General features: G+C 35.5%; 1 protein-coding gene and 1 non-coding gene across 2 annotated transcripts in view; one reads left to right on the top strand and one right to left on the bottom strand.

The window, feature by feature from the left end:
* The window catches only part of LOC142348242 (lethal(3)malignant brain tumor-like protein 4), a 49,270-nt gene extending 31,031 nt beyond the window's left edge, over positions 1 to 18,239 (top strand). Inside the window, exons 3-4 of the mRNA XM_075399532.1 lie at positions 1,224 to 2,043; positions 17,814 to 18,239. Coding sequence (XP_075255647.1) covers positions 1,224 to 2,043; positions 17,814 to 18,096 — 1,103 coding nt within the window. The 3' untranslated portion in view covers positions 18,097 to 18,239. The remainder of the gene's footprint in view (positions 1 to 1,223; positions 2,044 to 17,813) is intronic.
* Positions 5,850 to 5,922, bottom strand: Trnar-ucg (transfer RNA arginine (anticodon UCG)). The gene has a single exon. It is a non-coding gene; the product is annotated as a tRNA-Arg (tRNA).
* Positions 18,240 to 21,046: the final 2,807 nt, after the last annotated feature.

Genomic DNA, 21,046 nt, shown 5'->3' with positions numbered 1-21,046 from the left:
ATTTTTCTAGCCTCAAGAGCCACATAGAGTCCTCTGGGGTTAAGTTATAGGTAATGCATAGCTTCTAGATGTAATGGAATGTTATTCAAGATTTTAATATCGGCATTTTTTAAAAAGTATTTGCAATTTTTTCAAGTTTTTGGAATCTTTTTGATTTTTTTATCCTTTTTACCGGGAACAGGGTCCTAGAGACCTCCTCCGAGGATTCATCGTAAGCTGTTGCGTAGTTTCTAGAGTTAAAGGAATGGATATCAGTTTTTTATTTACTCCATCTTAAGCAATTTTTTGATAAAATTTATTTCTTTTTCAAGTTTTCGGAGAATGATTTTGTTCCAAGTTTATGGATCTATATGAGCCAGTGGAACTATTTAAAGCTCGAAATAGGGATACTGGATAGTCTTATGAGACAATTAAATGGTTTTGAAGATTTTAGTATCTTTATTTTTGGCAAGATTTTGTTAAAATTTGTGATTGTTTTTCAAAATTTTTGAATATTTTTGTCCTTTTCTGAGTTTAACGATCATTACTGACCAACAAAGCTTTTCAAGTCTTGCAGATGGATAAACTGACATAACTCCAAAAACAAAAAACAGTTTTCAACATTTTCGTTCGGGAATGGTAACTCGTATGAAAAGAAAAACTTGACAAAAACTCGTGAAAATTGACAATCAATTAGAAATGTCATTGTATATCTAGAATTAAATTTGACTAAGGCGGAGATGAAAGTTAATAAAGTGCTAATGAAATTCCAAATCAACGGAAACAAAAAATATCAGAATGTTTTTTTTTTCGTACGTTTTCTTCGTTTCAATAACCAAAATGAAATTCCTGACTGAAAATTTTCTAGAAAATTTGCAATAGACTGTCAAACTAAATTCTGAAGGCATTAAATTAGACAAACCTAAAATGTAAAAAATTCCTAAGTTTGAAGTGTTCAACAAATGGACATCAATGGGTAACTATATGGCTCCTTCCTGTGTGTAATTAGAATATTTCAGTGTTAGTTTAGAGAGCATTAAGCATTCGTCGAAAAAAAAATTAAATTTTTTTTTTGGTAAGAATACGAATAAAATCTGTGTTTTTCAATTTTAAAACGACTATCAACTTTATGTGAACAGTTATAACTTGAATTAATCCGTAAAGCGAGGTAAAATAGAAAGCATTGAATTGACCAAGTGTAAGACCGAACATAATATTTATAATACGGATATCTCTATTCAAAGGATCGTCTTGTCCTACCGTTCAATGCAGAGGCCAAGGCCACGTAAAGGGCCCAAGATTTCTGACCCACCACAATGCAGCTGGATGTCCATACTCAGAAAACAAGCTCCAAATTCCAGACCGGCTATCACAGAACAACAATTCTCTTTCCAAACCATCGCCGACCGGCTCCATTGCCTCGACCATTTCGAATTCTTCGCAAATTTCACCGAACATTGTCTTGGAAGCTGAAAATAAACCGAAGTTAACAGAAGATAATGGCCTTAATTCTACGACTCAACCTCCGAGCGATTCAGATTTACTTTTAAAACAGGAACTGCTTGAGTTTTGCGACGCTGAAAATAACGAAATTAAGCTCGATAGCGAATCTTGCCATGCGGGTGGAATTGAAAGCGCTACTAAAGACGATAGTTTATTAAACGGAGTTTCGGATTTCGGCACGGAAGCACTTTATGAGGATGTGAAGCCGGCGAAACAAGCTAAGATTGAGCCAGATTTGACGAACGTTTCAATTTCGGAAGATGATAAAGCAATCAAACAGGAGCTACACGAACATGCTATGGCTGCCTCATCGTGTAAAGTTTCAAAGAAAGATTTGAATGGAGTTAGAGAACCGCGAGAAGTTGCAACGCATGTTGACAAACCAAGAAAACCGAGATTCTGCTGTGGTGGAAATCGGGCGGATTTTGACCACAATGAGGATTTGCTTGAACGGGCTATTTACAATTCAGTGTTTGGTTTGCCCTCTGAGGGGAGGTACACCGAATTGGCACTGTGTTCGAAACACAGACGGAAGTTGCTGCCGACAGTTTTAAGGGACCTGTTTCCTCTCATAATATTTAGTTTTCAGGTCTAATTTCAAAAATTTGCAAAATGATTCAAGTATTTTTAGATCCAGTATTATATGCAACATGGAACATTTTGTTTGTTAAGTGTAAGGGGTCGCATCAAAAGTGCGATGATTTTAGTTTCAACAATCATTTTAAATCATTTGAATAGTTTATAATAAACTCCTAGTGAAATTACTAGCGTTTGTGGAAACTTTAAAATAGGTTCACGACCATGAGTCGCATAAATGTGCTTCAATTGTAGTAGTTATTTCAACAGCAGGTATTCATGTCAAGAAATTTGGTTGCTAGCAGTCTTTTTGATGTCCAAACTGAATAGTTTATAATAAACTGGTTTTCCATAATTTGAAGCATTCTAGTGAAATTACCCGCGTATGTCGTACGATAGGCGGGTAATTATTATATTTAAGAACCCCGCCCGTGGTTCGAGCGCATTTCCCTGGCAACATTTATTGGTATGTTATTCCCTAGAGTGACGATTAGTCTGTTTTTATCAAAATTTCTATGATTTAGGATTTCGAACCCCCTTGAACTCAATTAAAATAGGTGCACGACCTTGAGTCGCACGCATTAAATGTGCCTCGATTGTAGTTATTTCAACAGCTGGCATTTATGTCAACCAATTTGTTGGCTAGCACCTTTCTTAATGTCAATAATGAAATTGCATTTTAATTGCCATCAAACAAAGGTTGTGGCAATTATAATAGTCCTGTGTTCTTTTTAATGCAAGTTTTCGCCTGACCAATTTTTCTTTGGACGCTCTTGACCCCCCCCCCCCCCCAAACGGGATCAATAGGTAAGGCCCGGAGGGCATTAAGTTCTCTTAGAGACCTACGGCTTACTAGTCCTAGGTATGCGTTTCACCGCAACTGTTATGAGACATGAATTCATGGTGTGAATGGCAGTTCTTTCGAGTTTGACCACCATCACTTCACCCCTTCACCTCATTCCAATTGTCAATGAACAAGCTGCGGCGCTCACCTACCCCATGGTCACTACAACACGTCCCTTCAATTGAGCTAAAGCTAGCCTCCCTAAACAGTAGCTAGGTATTGACGAAGCCAACCGATTTAAGCCCTAAAAGTATTAATTGCTCACAAAATTCTTGCAAAGCAAAGCTTAATAGTGTAAAGGACTGGTTTGCTAATTGCTCTCAAACGAAGTTTGTACCAATTATATTAGTCAGTCTTTTTTATGCGATTTTTCGCTTGACCAATTTTTCGTCAGTCTTTTTTATGCGATTTTTCGCTTGACCAATTTTTCGTCTGACGCATATGAATTTTCGTCCTCAAAAACGGGATAAACAGGTAGCGCCCAGCGGGAATTAAGTGCTCATAGAGCCTCTCAGCTCACTAGTCTTCAAGTATGCGATTCACAGAATCTGTTTTGGAGACTTATACTTATGGTGCGAAGGGCGGTTCTTAGAGATTGACCCCCCCCCCACTGTTGCCAACCCATCAACCCCCGGTGCACCCCCGCTGCGCTCATTTATTCCCCTTCAGTTAAGCTAAAGCTCGCCTCACTAAACCGTGCCTAGGTACTGACGAAGCCAACCGCTCGTCTGCCGTTTGAGAGCAATTCGCCCGACGTTAGGCGGGTGTTTTGTTTTTTATGTTTCTGGAATTGGGATCTGTTTGTATTCGTTTTCTATTGTCAAAGTCTACAACAAATCAAAAAATAGAAATTGCCAACTCTAATTTTTTGTCTTTGTTTGACTGGGTTCCGCAGCATGTTACATTGTTTAACAGCCGCCGTCAGCCTCAGCGGCTGTTATTTAGGCGCTCTCCTTTTTTTAGCTTTACTTTTCGTTTTAAATATGTCAACACGTTTCACGTTTGATTTCTGACGTACGTCACTATGTTTCAACTGAATGGGTTTTCAAATTGATTCAGCAACGTTACACAAATACGCTAAATGCCAGAAGAAGAAATCAAAAGAAACAGGATAAACAATAAAGCCCGGGCACTAAGAATTTTTGTTTAGACTTAGTGCATTAAGATATCAAAGTTATAGTATACTGCTAATCGGTATTAGTATTGAGCTTTTTGTCCTCCAATTTGGAAGCTGAACACGCCAATTTTTAGAAAATAACAAAACTCCGGACAAAAAGAGAACACTTTTGAAACTTAAAAGAAAATAAGGCTGTCGTCATTTTTTGTGCGTTAAGTTATGAAAGTTCCTTAGTATACTGCTAACAGGCGTTAGTATTAATCATTTTGTTCTCCAATTAAAAAGAATTCCCCGTATTTATATTATCTACTAAAACTGCTTAACCAATTAGAACTTTCTACACTTCGAAAAAATATTAGACCGTCAAATTTTCTCTTTATTTCTAGCAGTTTCAATCCCAAAGGCGGTCAGTGAGCTCAACGGCGGCTTTTTCCGGCAATCTACCGGCTATGTATGTTTTTGTGTCTTACCCGCTTTTTATCTTTGATGATGTGTTACTCAAATTCTTGAAACATTGATGAGAGAATATTGCACGAATTAAGATTGAGTATGTCAATTCATCGGGTCCCATGAATCGGACGAAACAGGGAAGTGGAGCGAAAAAGCAGTAGTTTTGCGGCGTGAAATTTTTTCGCTCTAATTTTAAAGTAGAGTGAGAAAACGTGTGAGTGAGTGTTTGAACAAATTCGCTTTCTCGCTAGTGATTTTGTTCACATGCGTCAATTTCACTTTGATTTTTACTGTTTTTTTTAAATTTTTTGGATCGGATTTTTTTCTTAATAGTTTTCCCAATCCATTCATAGTTCATTCTAGGCCTGTTTTTTATTAAACCAATTTGCACTTTTGCTAGTGGTGTTTCGATAGTGGTTTTTTGTTCACATGCTGCATTTTAACTTTGATTTTCTGTTTTTTTTTTTCAAATTTTTTGATCTGATTTTTTTAGAAATAGTTTTTCCAGCTCACTCATAGTGCCTGCTAGGTCTAATCCTTTGTTTAGTCAATGAAAATTCTTTGAATTGTTCGTCTGGACTGGTCCTGCTATGTTTTTTATTTCGTCGTCAAGATTTTTGTTACGACCAAATGACGTCACAACCACTTCAAATCTGCTTTTTGTTAATTCGTTCATGCAATTTCAACTAAAGGGCGTGCGTGATGTCATTTTCGCGAGTTTTTGGAACGAGTTTTTTTTGTTTTTTGTTCATTCGAGTAATTAAATTTTTGGTTGCACTTGACTTAGCTCACTCTCAAAAATGACTTCCTCACTTTGAAATTGACTTTTATTTACTTTATTTCAAAGAGATAGGGTCGAATGGGTGTGTGTCACTCTAAGTGAAGGTTATTTGAGAGCAGTTAATAGCGGCAGCAAAAACTTATGCAGATTTTTAATCAAACTATAACATCTCAGCCTTGAGTGAAGAGACTAATTTTTTGGTCTTTTTTACTGTTTTTATTTGAGATTGCAGATCTAGGAAGCTATTGCAGCTATCTTCTGGCAATCTGCCAGCTCTATTCTTTGTATTCTTCATTATTTTTTAATATTGTTGTATTTTGTGATGATTTTTTGTTCAGGCAAATTGCATAGAACTTTTGACCTAAAGTTTGCCCTCCATCTAAAACATATCTTTCAAGCTCAAAACACGCTATTGGTTATGCACACACCGGCTTCTAGTGTAGGGACAGCAACAATCTTGTCACATTTTTTCTGTTAGAAGTTTGTCAAATTTTAATTACTACTTGAACAATTGTTCTTGATCAAAACTTCTTGTTTTCTGAGAAGTGTTCTAGTAAAAGCTTATTGTGTGCGTCAATTTTAAAGAAGATTGAAAAGGTCGACCACAGAGGGATTCGAACCCCCAATCTTCTGATTCGAAGTCAGTCGCCTTATCCGTTAGGCTATGCGGCCTTGTGAGTTTCCAATTGTCGATACAATAGATTCTTATTCAAAAATTTTCTCTAATTTATTCAAATTTGTGTTACGTTTGTTTTTAAGCTAATTTTCAATGCTTTTTACTTGACTATCTTCATCGACGAGAGTAGGTAAAATATCCTCCAAGCTCAAATGGTTTAAGTTAAGCTCAAAGGGTTTCAGTGGGAATTTTAAGCTCCCCGTGATGCAATCTGACATCTGAGATGGGGCTCTAATGTAAACATCACAACGATTTATCACATATTACAGAAAAATGGTTGAAAATGTGACTACAGTGGAATTCGAACCCCCAATCTTCTGATTCGAAGTCAGACGCCTTATCCGTTAGGCTATGCGGACTGAGGGTTTGCGTATAGATATCGATACAGTACAAAATTCTTTGCTTTTTTTAAAGGCTTTCTTTCATTCATTAAATGACAGTCTTCCAGACTTATCTGTTTGTGATTTGGTACAGGTTTCAACTGCGTTGGTTGTCTTCGAGCAATTGTCGGCCATGTTCTATTCCAGGATCTTTTCCGTTTCTGACCTCCCGAGCCAATGCGTTATTTATTGCTATATAGTGATTGTGCAATGACTGACTAGTGGTGCGCAATTTGTACATGTATGTGTGTCTGAGTGTGTGTGTGTGTGTGTGTGTGTGTGTGTGTGTGTGTAAGTGTGTGTGTGTGTGTGCGTGTGCGCGTGCGTGTGTGTGTGCATGCGTGCGTGTGTGTGTGTGTAAGCGTGTGCGTGTGTGTGTGTTGGGGGAGGGGGTTCAATGAAGAAGTGTTTTTTCGTTAGGGTGTGATGTATTAGCTCGGAATTTTTTATGGGATGTTGCACTTTGATGGCATCCCAACACTGATCGATGTGCACTTTGCTTTGCATCAATATTAAAGTGTCATAAACTTTAAAGTTCTGTTTTGCATTTAAGAATCCGTTTTTTCTTAAAAAAATGTCGGTATTTATGAGAAAAACAGGCCGGAACCTTCTCATATTTTTCTTTAAAAAGAGAACAGCGATAATGCCTTTTATTGAAAAGTGCGTTCTCTTTTATGCTCTTTCAGTAATTGAGCTGTGACATTAGGAGTTTTTGATGGTAATGTGGAATCTTTATTAGCCGCAACGCGATAGCTGGGACTATTATTGGCCTTTCTTGGTTTCTTTATAATTCGAAGAATTTGAATTGTAATGGTTTGCTGTATTTTTTACGACTCCAAGAGCGGTATTGGCGCAGCGTCTTTTTGTGATCGGTAAGTTTTTTAAAATGTATTTGAAATAGGAATTGAAAACAAAATGTTCAGGTCAAATTGATGAAACAGAGAGAGAGAGAGAGAGATTTAGTTTTTTGTATAATTACAATAAAGCAAGGATGATCAACAGGGACATCAAGTACCTCTTTTCAGATCACCCCCTCATGATGGTAGCACAAGACAACAATGAACTTTGTAGAACACAAGACAGTAATACACATGACAGAACAAAAGACAAAACTTTGGATGATCGATCATCTGGAGCGGTTGTCATAAACGTATTCCACAAGTTCAGAATTATTACAGATAAAAGAGAATTTCATTTTGTGACAAATATCAGAAAGGTTGTTCCTTGTGACATTTTCTACATCATCAGGTAACACTCCAATTAATCTAAGCTTATTATATAGAACAGAACATCTTAATTGAACTGAGTTTCTCTCATTTTTACTTTTTCAAAAGGAATATTAAGCAAATTCAATGCACTATTTCGTGTATTAACACCTGCATTTTGTTTTCGAAACATATTGTTACAAAACTTAATACAATGATGTCCATCTAGAGATTTGAGAACAAACTTGAGCAATCCATATAAATGCAATTCGTAAACGGAGAGTATTGTATTGGTTATAAACAGTTCATTGCAACTCTCCCGTTTTTTTTCGGAAGTGTATTACATTCAAAATTTTCTTTTGTAATCGAAAAATAGGTAAGAGTGAAGAATAGCTGCAACATCCGTAGACAAGTATGCCATATTGAATTATTGAATTTACATTTGTATTGTAATAATTTAATAAATTACTTCTGGAAGCATAGTGTCTGAGGTTCGAAATAATTTCACACTGCTTGCTAAGCTTTTTTACAACATCGGAAATGTGAGTTTTAAAAGTTAGTTTTGAGTCCAGACGTACACCAAGATATTTGCATATATTGTCAACTTTTCCTTTTTGGTTATTTAAATCGAAGCGTGAGTTCAAAATATCCGTTTTAATGTTCAATTGAGTGGTTTTTCAAGGTTTAAAACAAGCATGTTTTCAGTTAATCAATCATTTATGTTTTTAAGATCTGATGCTACGTCGTTAATAGAACAACCAATTGCTTCAATATTAGTATCATCTTCAAACAAAATAGTTTCAACGTCTTTACTGGCGTTCGGCACGTCTTTTATGTAAATTATGAATATTAGAGACCCTAATATTGAGCCCTGTGGAACACCACATTTTACTCTTTTCCAAGAGGAGCTTATTCCATTTAATTCTACTCTTTGCATTCTGTTACGAAGATACGATTTAAAACAAGACAGACACGTTCGTATCCCGTACCATTCCAATTTACTTATTAAGATGTCATGATTTATTGTATCAAACGCTTTTTTGAGGTCTAGGAAAAAACTGATGTTTTCGTTCTGATTTCGCCGTGTTATTTCTGTTAGTTGAACCAATGCATCAAGGTTGCTGTGTTTCGTTAAAACCGAACTTTTATTATACAATAGTTTAAAACATTCGATGGATGAATATAGTCGGTTGTACATGACTCTTTCGAAAATTTTGCTCCATATATTGAAAAGGGGTATTGGCCTTAAATTATTTTTATCAAGTTTGGACCCTTCATTATGAAGCGGGAAAACCTTAGCATTCATTAGTGCATCGGAAAAACGCCTTTACTGAATGAAAGATTAATTAGGTATTTTAAGTATACTGCTGTTACCGAAACAGAGGTTTTGGTTAAAGCACTGCTGAGATTGCCGTCCCCAGACGATGACTTGTTATCTAAGCCTTGCATGATTTTCTGAGTTTCAGACGAATTTGTTCTAAATAAAAAACCTTGCTCTAAATAAAAACATCGAATACGCATTATTCTTTAATCTGTGTCCGGTATTTTTAGGTGTTTAGTTAAGTTTGAACCAATGTTTGTAAAGAAGTTATTGAAAGAGTTTGCAATATCTACCTGACTGGGTTCCTCGATACTTTTCTGACAACTGGCTAGAATAGGAAAAGTTTTGGAAGCATTTGTTTTCCTCTTGAGTTCTTTAAGAAGTTTGTCTTGAATTGCCAATACATTCGTCAAATTTATTCTGATAAAATTGTTTTTTGGTTATGTTTTTTTTAAAGATTATCCCTCGCTTTCGTAAAAGCAGCAAGCGTTGGTTCACATTGGTTCTCTTTCCATTTTCTGTGTTTCGTTATTTTTAAGTTTTGCAGTTTGTCACAAAACAATTGTGGACATTTACTTTTCGTTTTACTGACTGTCATTGGTGCATTGACATTCGTCACATCTAAGAAAAGTCTTTTCAAAATATCTTCCAAGGCCTTGTTTACATTGCTTTGACTAAATATTGATTATTCGTTTTTTTGAGATGTTGATTCAAGTCATTGACGTCTTTTTAACTCGTTCCGGGCAACTTAAAAATTGTCTTTACACTTTTTAATTATTTGTCGCTGTTTTGTGAATTTTAAACTTGCATTGAACTGGATAGTGGTCACTGAAATTTTGGTGTTGGAGAACCTGCCCCTCTCCTTTAGTGCTTTGAAATAGAAAATGATCTATAGAGCTTGATGATGTTTCTGTTACGCTTGTTGGATTATCGCTAAAAAATCAAAACCGGTAGCAGCGATGCTTTTTAAATATCAACCATTAGATTTTTGCTCTCAAAGTCAATATTGAAGTCACCACAAATTGTTGTTGGGGTATTTGGTTTGTTTTCATTTTCTTAAAATTTATCAAGGGTTTCTATGAAGGTCATTTTGTTGTATCGTGGGGGTTATATAAAGTCATGAGTTTGAAGTTAGAATTTTGCACCTCTAGATTTAAGTACAGCGCTTCGTTAAAAGGATTAGGAATTTCTTTCACAATGTTTAGTTTATTTCTCGTGAATTTCTTTTTTTAAATGCCCATTTATTAAAGCCACGTATAACATAATTTGACGGTTCGTCATTCTCACTTAACCATGTTTCACTCAGGCATAGAATATCTGGTTTAGATTCAAGAATTAAAATTAATGCCTCTAGGTCTGAGAAATGTTTTTTTGAGAGACGGTACGTTTTTTGAAGAATATTTTAATATGGCTAGAATCGAGAATTTTGGAAGCCAGAGGAATTTGTTGGATAGTATGGAATCTGATGGTCTGGGTAAAATGGCATCCGTGAGTAGTAACTTTGTTTTTTGTAGTTTTGATTTCTGTTTTTACAATTGTTAAATTTTTCGAAGTTCGAGTTTTGTTGCTCGAGTCTTTCGTTATGCAACTTTTAAATTCTATTTTATATTTTGTATGCCGGGTTTGTTCTGTTGGTCAGTTTTGTTTCCAAGCACTTTATAATCGTTTCACAACTGTATTGTACCAATTCAGCTCCTTCGTAAAAGCCATGTATTTTTTGCTCTCATTATCTTTCCACTCAAAAAATATTGTCCCCTCTCTGATCCAAGCTTTGTTTATCCGTTGGGCGTTTCTTAGCAAATTCATGAATTTTACGCAAGCTTTTATGGCATCGTCATATATCCTTACGTTCCCTTGAAACGTCATTTTCAACACGTACATTCCTTTCTTGAGCAACTTTCTGTACAATTTCGGTTGTTTCTTGATAGGTTTCTCTCATGCCATGAACTGAATTTTGTTCGAGACCTAGTGTTTTAATGTTATCACGGCGACTATAAGTTTCGAGCAGTTCACGTTCAGATAATGATTTCAGTTTAGCTTTTTCTTGCTCGATGTCTATTTTTAGTTCCAACTGCGACTTAATATATCAATTTTTTTATCAACAATTTCACGTATGGCAGTTCTCAAATAGTTTTTAGCTCAGTTTTAGTTGATTCCATTTGCGATTTTACAGTTTTTGTTTCAGGAAGCATGTCGGCAACAGATTTCTGAAATTTATTTTAAATTATTTGGGAAATATCCAAATTAGGAGCAATTTCGTTAACTTTGGTATTTCCAGGTTTTGCATCATTTCCATCAGGAATTGATACTACACAAGCTCTTTTTCAGCCTTTCATTAAAGCTGTTTGACCATGATATGTTAGAGAGGGGCATTCATTTTCATTTTTATTCCAACTATTATCCGGTTTTGAGTTGTCAACTTTCTTTGCTGGTGTGCAGGGGGAGCTTGAACATTATTCAAATTAAATGAACTCATATTTCGACTTCGACATAATTTGTAATTCAGAATACTGGCGGTGGTAACGAGCTGATTGAAAACTCAGGAACCACCAAGGTGTTCTGATTTGTTTTCGACGAGCTGGAAAACAAATGGATATATTCAAGAGTTCAGTAGAGTTAGTTACAGTAAATCAGATTATTATAAAAAAGCGAAAAAATAAGCGAGCAAAAACAAGGGGGTGCGAAGGTATGTTTTTTTCCGTCACTTGTTCCAAACACCCGCGGTGTTACTGAGCTCACTGAAAGCTCAGGTGCTCCCAAGGTGTTCCAAACCAGAACTCAGAAACGCAACCAGTACTTACACAGTTTATCTATCTGAGTATTTTAGCCACTTTGTAAAAGTATAGAAGAGAGAGAACTAAAGCACCTAAGGGCAGGGATAAATTTATAGCTCCAAAATACTGGAGATAGCTCAGATCACATCATAAAAGTAAACCGTATTATCAATGTAAACTTCTTTCAATTGTTTTCTGGCTTTGTATTTTCCCGCTTCAGCGCCGCTGATTGCTTTTTACCTGATCGAGTCTTTCGTGATCGCTTCTTTTGGACTAGATAGAACAAATTGTCTTGATGCCGCAAGATTGTTTTAATGATGTTTGTCTCAATTTGTGTTTCAGGATGCAGTTAAAGCAATTCTTTTATGTAATTCTTTGATTTCTTTTTGCGGGGAGAAATAGGATGTCGCTAAACTGACAATTGTTAGTTAATGTTGATACCGGGTTTCAAATAGATCAGGGGTTTGCAAACGTTGATTGTATACTGTTGTTGACAACTTATGTCGGTAGTCTTTCAACACTTCGAGCAGCTGTTTAATCGTCAAGTGATGTTTGTTATGTGATTTGTGGGGTGTTATGTTGTTAATGACATCATGCCATAGTATAATGTTATTTCGATTTCTGAGAGGCTTTTCATCGAATGAATTCTGCAGATTTAGACTCACGTTTTTGACATTCAGATTGAGGCTCAATTTTGGTACACAATAAACGTTGCCCAAGAAAATTTGTTCTTTCATCACTGTGTGGAGTGACCCTGTAGACACAGCTGGCTCCAACTATAGGTATTATTTATTATGTGCTCAGAACAGAATATGCCCAGCTTTGGCAACGATTGATCTGAAAAAAAACATTTGTGATAAACTTATTAACTTAATAAGTTTACCACAACAATTAGGCTAAAGAGGGTGGTTTTATGTTCATGTCGCTTAGTTGAGCGAGAAAAGTACGTGTGAAAAAATTTTCACTGAGCGAGTGTAAAGCGGAAATTCCACGTGAGGCTTTTAGAAAGCAGTTTTTTTAGTTTTAACTTCGGAAGCTTTTTTGACCACCTGAAGCGAATTTTACTATTTTGATGGTTTAAGATTTGTCAAATTTTTGTATCCAGTTCATTTTGATAGATTTTGGGGAGTTTTGTGGTTAAAGTCAGTTGTTCTTGCACCCTTTGGTTGTCTATCAGTTTGATTAGTATTGATTTTGAGTTGTTTTGTTAAAGGAAAATTCAACAAATTTTGCCAATATTTGTTTGATTTTTGAAGATTTTTTGCCTATTTCTTATTGTTTTCGCTGTCGCTTCTCTTGATCAATTCTTACCTAGGACCAATTTAATAGGTGTTGCTACAATGAAGTGACATTGAAAGGCTAGACAGGGTACTGTTCACTGAGATACAAATTTTCGGGTTTTTTTTCTCGTTTACTTTATAATTGCTCTTGAACGAAGTTCATAGCAATTATTGTCAACGTGTTGGTCTTTCTTTTTTTGCAAAGTTTTTGCTTGAGCATTTTGCGCTTTTCTTTTAGAACATTCTTTGACTTCTCAAGTGACTTTTTCACGCTTTCGTTCTTCATTTTTGAGTGATCTCTAAATTAAAAGAGATTGCAGTATAGCAACAAGCAGAGACTGTTAGCTGAGTGAGCAGTGCGTCTGGTGAGTGAGAGGGAGGTCAATGGTTCGAATCCCGTCGTGCCTAACTATTTTTGCACTTATAAAATTTTATCTAGGCTACAGCCCCTGAATTAAATTGCTTCGCCTGCCGTTCGAGAGCAATTCTTCCGATATTGGTCGGTTTGCGTTTTAACTTTTTTCTGAAAATTATTCTCTGCAATGTATTGGTTGGATAACTGATCTAGCAGAAGATTTACTAGTCAAGTAAGCGATGCATCAAGTTAATTAAGATGGTCAGTTTTCTACACCGAGTCGTTTCCGGAGTTCTTCCGGCTATGTTTTTGAAGACTATCAATTTTTTTTTTATTTTTTAACGTCAATGAGACGTCAATTTAGATTGGTGATTTTAGTTAGGCTGAAGTAAAGGGAGCGAAGAAACAAGTAGGTCAGAGGCGTGGTTTTCTGAACTCGTTTTAAATTAAATTGGGAAATTTTTCTCGTGCGTCATTTTGACTTCTGTTTTCAGTGTTTCTCTTCTTGAGTGCTGTTAAAATGATACATGTTTTCTAATTGCGCCGATTTGCAATTGGTTGAATTCATCAATAGGCAGCTATAGCGATTTATGGCCTTGACACTATTTGTAGTAATTAAATATTTGAATGTTGCCGCCTTTTATATAATAGTCGTGTTCTATCACCTAGTATGATTAATGACGGGTCCTGTTGGTTGCTAATCAGAATTGAACATACATAATTATGTGAGTTCATAGCTGGCGGTATGAATGTTTTTAACACTATCTGTACTCAAAATTTGTTTTAAATCTATTGATTGCTCTGATTTTGACACGAAATGTTTTCAAGAAATATTGTCTTTATTTTTTCAATAACCGCCGTCAGCCACTCAACGGCTATTATTTAGGTGTACGACTTTTTTAAAAATTGCTTTGACTTTTGATCACTTTTTTTGTTCTACATAAGTAAAGATTTTCGCGATTGACTTCTGACTTACTTCACTCACTGTTCCAACTGAATGGATTTTAAATTCTTGCGATCATGGAATTACATATTGTAGTGAATACGCTTGCGTCAAAAGAAAGGGTATAAAAATATAAAACCCAGTCGTTAAGTCATTGTGCATTAGGTAATGAGAGTTCACTAAAGCTATTGCTAGCTGGCATTAGTTTTTTTGCTTTATAGCGTTCAATTTAGAAGCTGAATTGAGTGTAAGTTTGGAGTGTAACCAAATATGCAGAATTTGCACACCAACTAAGAACTTTTGACATTACAAATTTTTTTGGCAATTTCTATCTCCGATTTTCTATCTCTTAGTCCAATCTCTTAGTTTTATTAGCGACAGTATGCTTAGTATGCAGAGTTAATCGAAAGAGGTATAGTTTCTCTTTCAATGAATTAAATTCTGGTCGTTTTCAAAAGTTTTGTTAATTTGAGTTTCGCTTGTATTTATTGTACTTGTTAACTGTCTAAACACTTACTCTTGGCAATTGCAGGTCTCTTTCGTTGCTAATGAAGGTTGATTTAAATTTAAAGTTTCTTTCGGTTCGTAGCTAATGATTTCGGTGATTTTTATACTCTTAAAGATCAAGAAGTGGAAGCCAGTTTTGTTTAATTGGAAAAATTTTTGTTTTTGTTGCCTTATCATTTGGTCATATATATGACAAGTTTCATTGGTTGCTAATGAGCATTAATTGCATCTAATAAAATGCATGAGTTCGGAGGAATCGTTTTCTCGTCTTATCTCTCATTGGCCTTTTAGCGCGGCGTGTGAATTTAGTCAATTTATTTAACTTTTTCATTGACTGAGACACCATTTTTCGAATTGTTTAAGTGGTTTTTGTAATTTTTCTAATTTCTATCTTTGCTTTGTTTTTGCTTGAATTTTGAGTTTTCTCCTCTCTGCATTGTCTCACTGAGTTGTTATATTGTGTACTCATTCTAAGGATGCGCAGGGTCAGTATTTCCCTGAATCGTTAAGTTTTCATCGCAAAACACTAGATCAGGAACACGTAATTTACTAATTGTTTTCAAGATTTTTTATTCAATTTTGCGCACATAGGGTCATGTGTTTTTTGCCTGATTTAGTTTAATTTTGTTGTAAAAATGTTAATAGTCAGGTCATAGCGGGACGTGTTTCAGGTCCTGCTATGTTTTTTGGTACAATAGTATGACGTCAATGTGGCTTCAAATCTGCTTTTTGTTCATTCGTTCATGCAGTTTCAACTGAATTGCTTGACTGATGTCATTTTCACTCACAGTGGAGAGTTTTATTTTCGATCGTGTAACTAAATTTTTGGTCACACGTGACTTTACCTCACTCTCGTAAATGACTTCTCCACTCTAAAATTGAGTTTTTTTCTACTGTAATTCAAAGAGATAAGGTCAAGTGAGTGCTAATTTAAGGTTCTTAGTTTTTTTTCGTCTTTTTCTTTCAATTTCTTTTTTTTCGTCTTTTTCTTTCACTTTCTTTCTGAGACTACATATCTGCGGAGCCATTGTGGCTTTTTTCTGGCAATCTACCAGCTATGTTCCATCATTGCCCCCCGCATGTCCATTATCACCACGCACTTATGCATCCGATAGCATTTTGTTTGCGTTTCATGCGCAACTTTTTTTTATAATTTAAGCAGACACAGAATAATGCGTGTTTTTAGCTGCAAATCTGTAAGCTGAGTGGAGCGGTATTGCTTTGCTCTGGACGACTCGAAGAGTACGAAAGGTGATCTAGTTTATCGATGACTTTTGTTTTTAGATGTTTTAGAAGTCAAAAAGTGTGAAAGCTGCTTGTGAAAGAAGTGTTAAGGTCAATCTGCTGAACAAAATTCAAGCGGAGAGCGAATTTAGAGGTGTTTTTGTTCCGGCTTTATTTCGAGAATGTTCGAGAAAACTAGGAGTGAAAAAATTTGCACTAATCGAGCAAAATTTTTTGACCATGCAGCTTTTTCAATGCGGTTTTTTTTTAGTTTTTGTCGGATAACTATGTTTGTTTCAATCAACTAAACTAGTAATAGTTTGAAGGCCTTTTTGGTCGTCTAATAAAAGTATTAGACTTTCTGGTGCAATTTTGAGCTATGCCCTTTTCCCCTATCGGATGCTTTTTTGGTAGTTTTTGTAATCTTATTCCATTTTTATGGTTTGTGAAGTGTTTTAGTTGAACGTAGTTATATTAGTTGTTTAGGTGGCCTTTTGGTTTAATAGATATTAGTTTTGAGTTTTGTTTGTTGAAAATGGGAGTAATTTTAATCAAATTTTGTCTGTTTTTTATTTTTGATTTATTCCTTCTGAATAAAGTATTTGGCAACAGCTTGTCTTCTTCAGTATTTAACGTAGAGCTATTATATAGGTATTGCTACTAAGGCTTGACAGTTCAAGGTTTCATTCCATTATTTCGTCGTTAGCATTTTTCATGGTTGTTTAGCGTTTATCTGACGAGTTGCGTAGTGAACTGAGCGATTGGAAGAATTTATTAAAAGGTTTCGAAAACACATTCGGGAGGTAATATTTTACCTTTTTTGGTGTTACATGTTTAACAATTTTATGTAACCTTGGTGAATTTTTTTCTGCTGCATGAAGCGCTTCTTTGTTTTTATTATATCAAAGGTCGGTTATTGAACAAATATTATTTGTATTTCAAGTTGTTCTGGCGGTAGTGGTTTGGGCAAATTGGGATAGATTTTGGTCACATATTTTTTCAGATGTCCTTTTTGGCCCTTCTCATGTTATGTTTCGTGTTGTGGTTTCAAAAAATGATCCGTAGATTGAATTAGCAGGCTCATTCGCATATTTTATTATGAGTGGTTGTTTGGGGCCTATAGGAATGTATAGTTGGGTTCGGTTCCGGAGTCTTCGGGCTATCTTTTTTTGTTTTGTCGTCCGACGCTTTTTTGTTCTACATTTGTTTGCATCGCAAAGCTGAAAAAGTCAACGACTTCCTCCTCTCACTGAAGGCATTTCTCGTCGTTTCCAAAGCTTTTGGTCATTTGCGTGATTAATTTTTGATCATGCTTGAATTATCTCACTCAATAAAATGACTTTTATACTTTAGAACTGAAATTTATATTCAATGAGTTTAAGGTCAAAGGAACTTCTATGTATAACAAAGGTCTCTGATAGAAAGGCTTCTGTGGATTGAATTTTAACAAGCCTGATTAATTTATCGCTGAAAGTTTTTGAAAGTTTTTTGAGCGACGTTGATAGCTTTTTCAACTTATATCTGTAGATAAATCTGTTTCTATTTGTATTATACGCCACGCAAGTTTTTTCCGCAGCTATTCCGGCAGTCTGTAGGCTGTTTATTATTTTTGCGCTTTTCTTTCATAGGAATGCTTTCACGGCTTTTTTTGACAATCGGAAGAAAAAATTCTTCCAATCTTGCATTAATATCGGCAAACTATCATGGCTAAAAAACCGAAGAACCAAAAGTACATGGAGGGGTTGCAAACAGACTGTTCATATAGTGCAGTACAAGAACATAAAGGATTCGTAATGTAATCGTTATGTAATTTTTTGTTATTTTAAATTCGGCATAAAAATTTAATTTAATCCGAAATTATGAAGCTAGAAAGGAAACAGTTGTCATTTCTTAATCAGGCCCGAAATCCCAGTTGCCAATTGGAGCCCAGAACAGGTGGGAGAATTTGTTGACTCGATTCCGAGTTGTGACGGTCAAGTCTTCATCAAAGAACAAATCGATGGCGAGGCATTTCTGCTCTTAACCCAATCAGATATAGTCAAACTACTAAGTGTAAAAATGGGACCTGCTTTGAAAATTTATCACAGTATTCAAATTCTACAAAATTACGAAGACAAACGAAGCAAACATTCGAGCAGCTCTACTAGTAATATTAGTTGTGCAAGTAATAATGTTAATTAATGATTAAATTACAAAGTAATTAGTACCGAAAGTGATTGAGCCTTATTTTCTTACTTGGCAATGAAATTGTAAATTTTGTGGAAAGTTTTATATTTGGAGTTGATATATAGAGTAGTTCGCTTAATAAAATGTGAGATCGTCTATATTAGTTTTTGGCTGTGTTTCTGGAAGTTTGTGAAATCTGGGTTCGGGTTTACACTTCATGAATCAGTTGCCTCCCTCGTTTTAATTCCTCTCTATCGGTAAACAGACAAAACAGTCCCAGACCAAATAGCCCCGGACAAAAAGTTTGAAATTACAAAAAAATCTTTTAGTTATTAATGGAATTGTGTGCCATTTAACTCATGTATAGCTGATTACAACACAGATGCCGTCAAAGATTAGCTCATAATCTTTGACGACATTTGTTAACTGTTCGTTGATTGTATTCGCAATTGTTCCAATACTTAGTTGCAACTGTTTTTTCTGGAATTTTTTTGCAATTATGGATTGTTATGCCCAGACACGCTCTCAAACAAGATTTATATGCCCACCCCCCCCCCCCCCCGACACCGCAACACGCACGTGTTTTTACTCATAGTAAAATGCTTTGAAATAACACGTAATTTATAATAGTGGACAGAAATGTTTTAGGAAGAACAGGATAGAATTTTGTGGCTTTATTTGGGTCCTGTTGGTTTACTATTCGACATGTCGCATGGTAGCATGACGAATTTGACTTAATTGAGAAAAGGTGTTACATGACAATATACCCAATTCCAAAATACCCAACGTCATTATTAACAGCCAATTCGATTAAAAATTAGCACTCAGTTTTACATCCTACTTCAGTTTTTCAGCGAAATCTGAATCGGCCCATCACTAGGGGACCAATTCGTGGTTTGAAGGATAGCTTTAAAAATTGAAATATGTTAGGGGGTATATGCAGGTGCAACTACTTTAAAATGCACCTGTACAGGATTCGGACAAGCATCTCTACTTACAAGCCTAGTGTGCTACCCAATTACACCAACTGGTTTTAAGCTCTCGATCTTTGGCTTCTCTTATAACCTGTTCTCATGTTCTTTCTTCATCCTCGATGCTTCATTTTTCTAGCCCAGTAAACGTTGAACAAGTAAAGCTTCTTGTCAAGCTATGTCAAGCTTATCCTGTGCGCAATTTACATTAGGTTGTTCTCTTTCAACCTTCTAACAAAATAGTTTGAAAAATTTTACCACAATGTGTATTTTCCAGACTTTGCGTGTTTGCTTAAATTTATTATTGGAGGTTAGCCTAGCTGCGCGTAAGTAAATAGTTCGTCCTTTCGTTTTAGACACCAACTTGTTTGATGCTGGCCGGCCATGTTTTTTTAACTCTTAAGGAGCCAATTGACGGTTCTGAGTCGCGGCGAAATGAAGATGCGGTCTTTCTCTCTTCTTAATGGGTTGTGTTTTTAACTTTTGACCAGGGCATCAGCAGTTTTTTTGCCTGCGTATGTTCGAAAAGCCGACTGTCATGTTTAACTGCTCTCGAGCAAATTTTGAAGCAATTTTGTACTTATGAAGCAATTGGTGTTCTGGGCAACTTTTATTACTCTGTGTTCTATTTTTTGTGATATAGTGTTCCCTCTCCTTAACAGTTTCACGCTGCTGAACTCAATTGGGAGATGTTCTCTACTAAATATTTTGTGAAAAGAGAGCTAAAAATGGTGTCAGTTCACTTCAAATGTTACAAGTTGCCTCTACAAGCTATGATAATACCATTCGAAAAGCCTTATTTAATTTTTAGTCGCGAAGCGATAGCGGCTATTATAAGGGACATCGTGATTTTTTAAAATCTGCAGAATTTGGTTTGTATTGATGCGCTATTTTTTACAATCCAAAGAATTTGGGTTGTGTTGGTGCGCTGTTTTTTTAAGATGTTTTCAAACATTTTTCAATGATTTTCATCTTTCAAAACGGGTTAAACAGGTAAAGCCAAGCGGGTATTAAGTTTCATTATAGGCCCAAAGTGGACTTCAAGTGCTTAGAGTGGTGCAGCTGCTGAAATGGCCTTAATTTAATGTTAAAGGCCATTTTTAGGAGTTTTTGAGCTCAAAATTGTGCAATTTTTCATGTTTTTTGTTTGATTAGTCTTAGGTCGAAGTTTTGAAAAGTTGATGAAGCGCTATTATTGGCCTTCTCTTGGTTTTTTTTTATTTCGTCGTCATGATTTTTGTTACGAACAAATGACGTCACAGTCACTTTTTGTTCATTCGTTCATGCAATTTCAACTGAATTGCATGTGTGACGTCATTTTTCGCTCTTAATGGAGCGAGTTTTTTTGTTCATGCGCGTGATTAAATTTTTGGTCACACTTGACTTACCTCACTCTCAAAAATGACTTCCTCAATTTGAAATTGGCTTTTATTTACTTTAATTCAAAAAGATAAGGTCAAATGGGTGTGTGTCACTCTAAATGAAGGTTATTTGAGATCAGCTAATAGAGGCAGCAATAACTTATACAGATTTTTAATATAAATATAACAGATCAGCCTTCAATGAAAAGACGAATTTTTTGGTCCATCTTTTTTACTGTTTTTTAGACTGCCGATCTACGAATCTATTGCGGCTATTTTCTGACAATATGCTATGTTTCAAGTTTTTGGAAATTTTCACCATTTTTTGAGTTTTTTCAGCCTCATGGGCCAGGAATCTCATTTAAGGTTTGATAATAGGACACTGCATAGTTTCTGGTAACAATGGAATCGTTTTCAACATTTTAATGTCTCTGATCTTAGCAGTTTTTGATAAAATCTGCAAATTTCATCAAAAAATGCTAAAAATATCTTGTCAATTTGACAAGAACTTGTCAAAACTTCTTGTCAAATTTCATATTTTCCATAAATTTTTGTCAATTCTTGATTTTTGTCCAGCATAAAGTACCAAGGACCACGGTCTGATAAAAAGTTGCTAAATGGTTGTATGTGTCA

The sequence above is a fragment of the Convolutriloba macropyga genome, chromosome 10 (assembly GCF_964194025.1).
Source record: "Convolutriloba macropyga chromosome 10, txConMacr16.3, whole genome shotgun sequence".
Classification (NCBI taxonomy): Eukaryota; Metazoa; Xenacoelomorpha; order Acoela; family Convolutidae; genus Convolutriloba; species Convolutriloba macropyga.
This window is presented reverse-complemented; position numbering and strand designations above follow the sequence as displayed.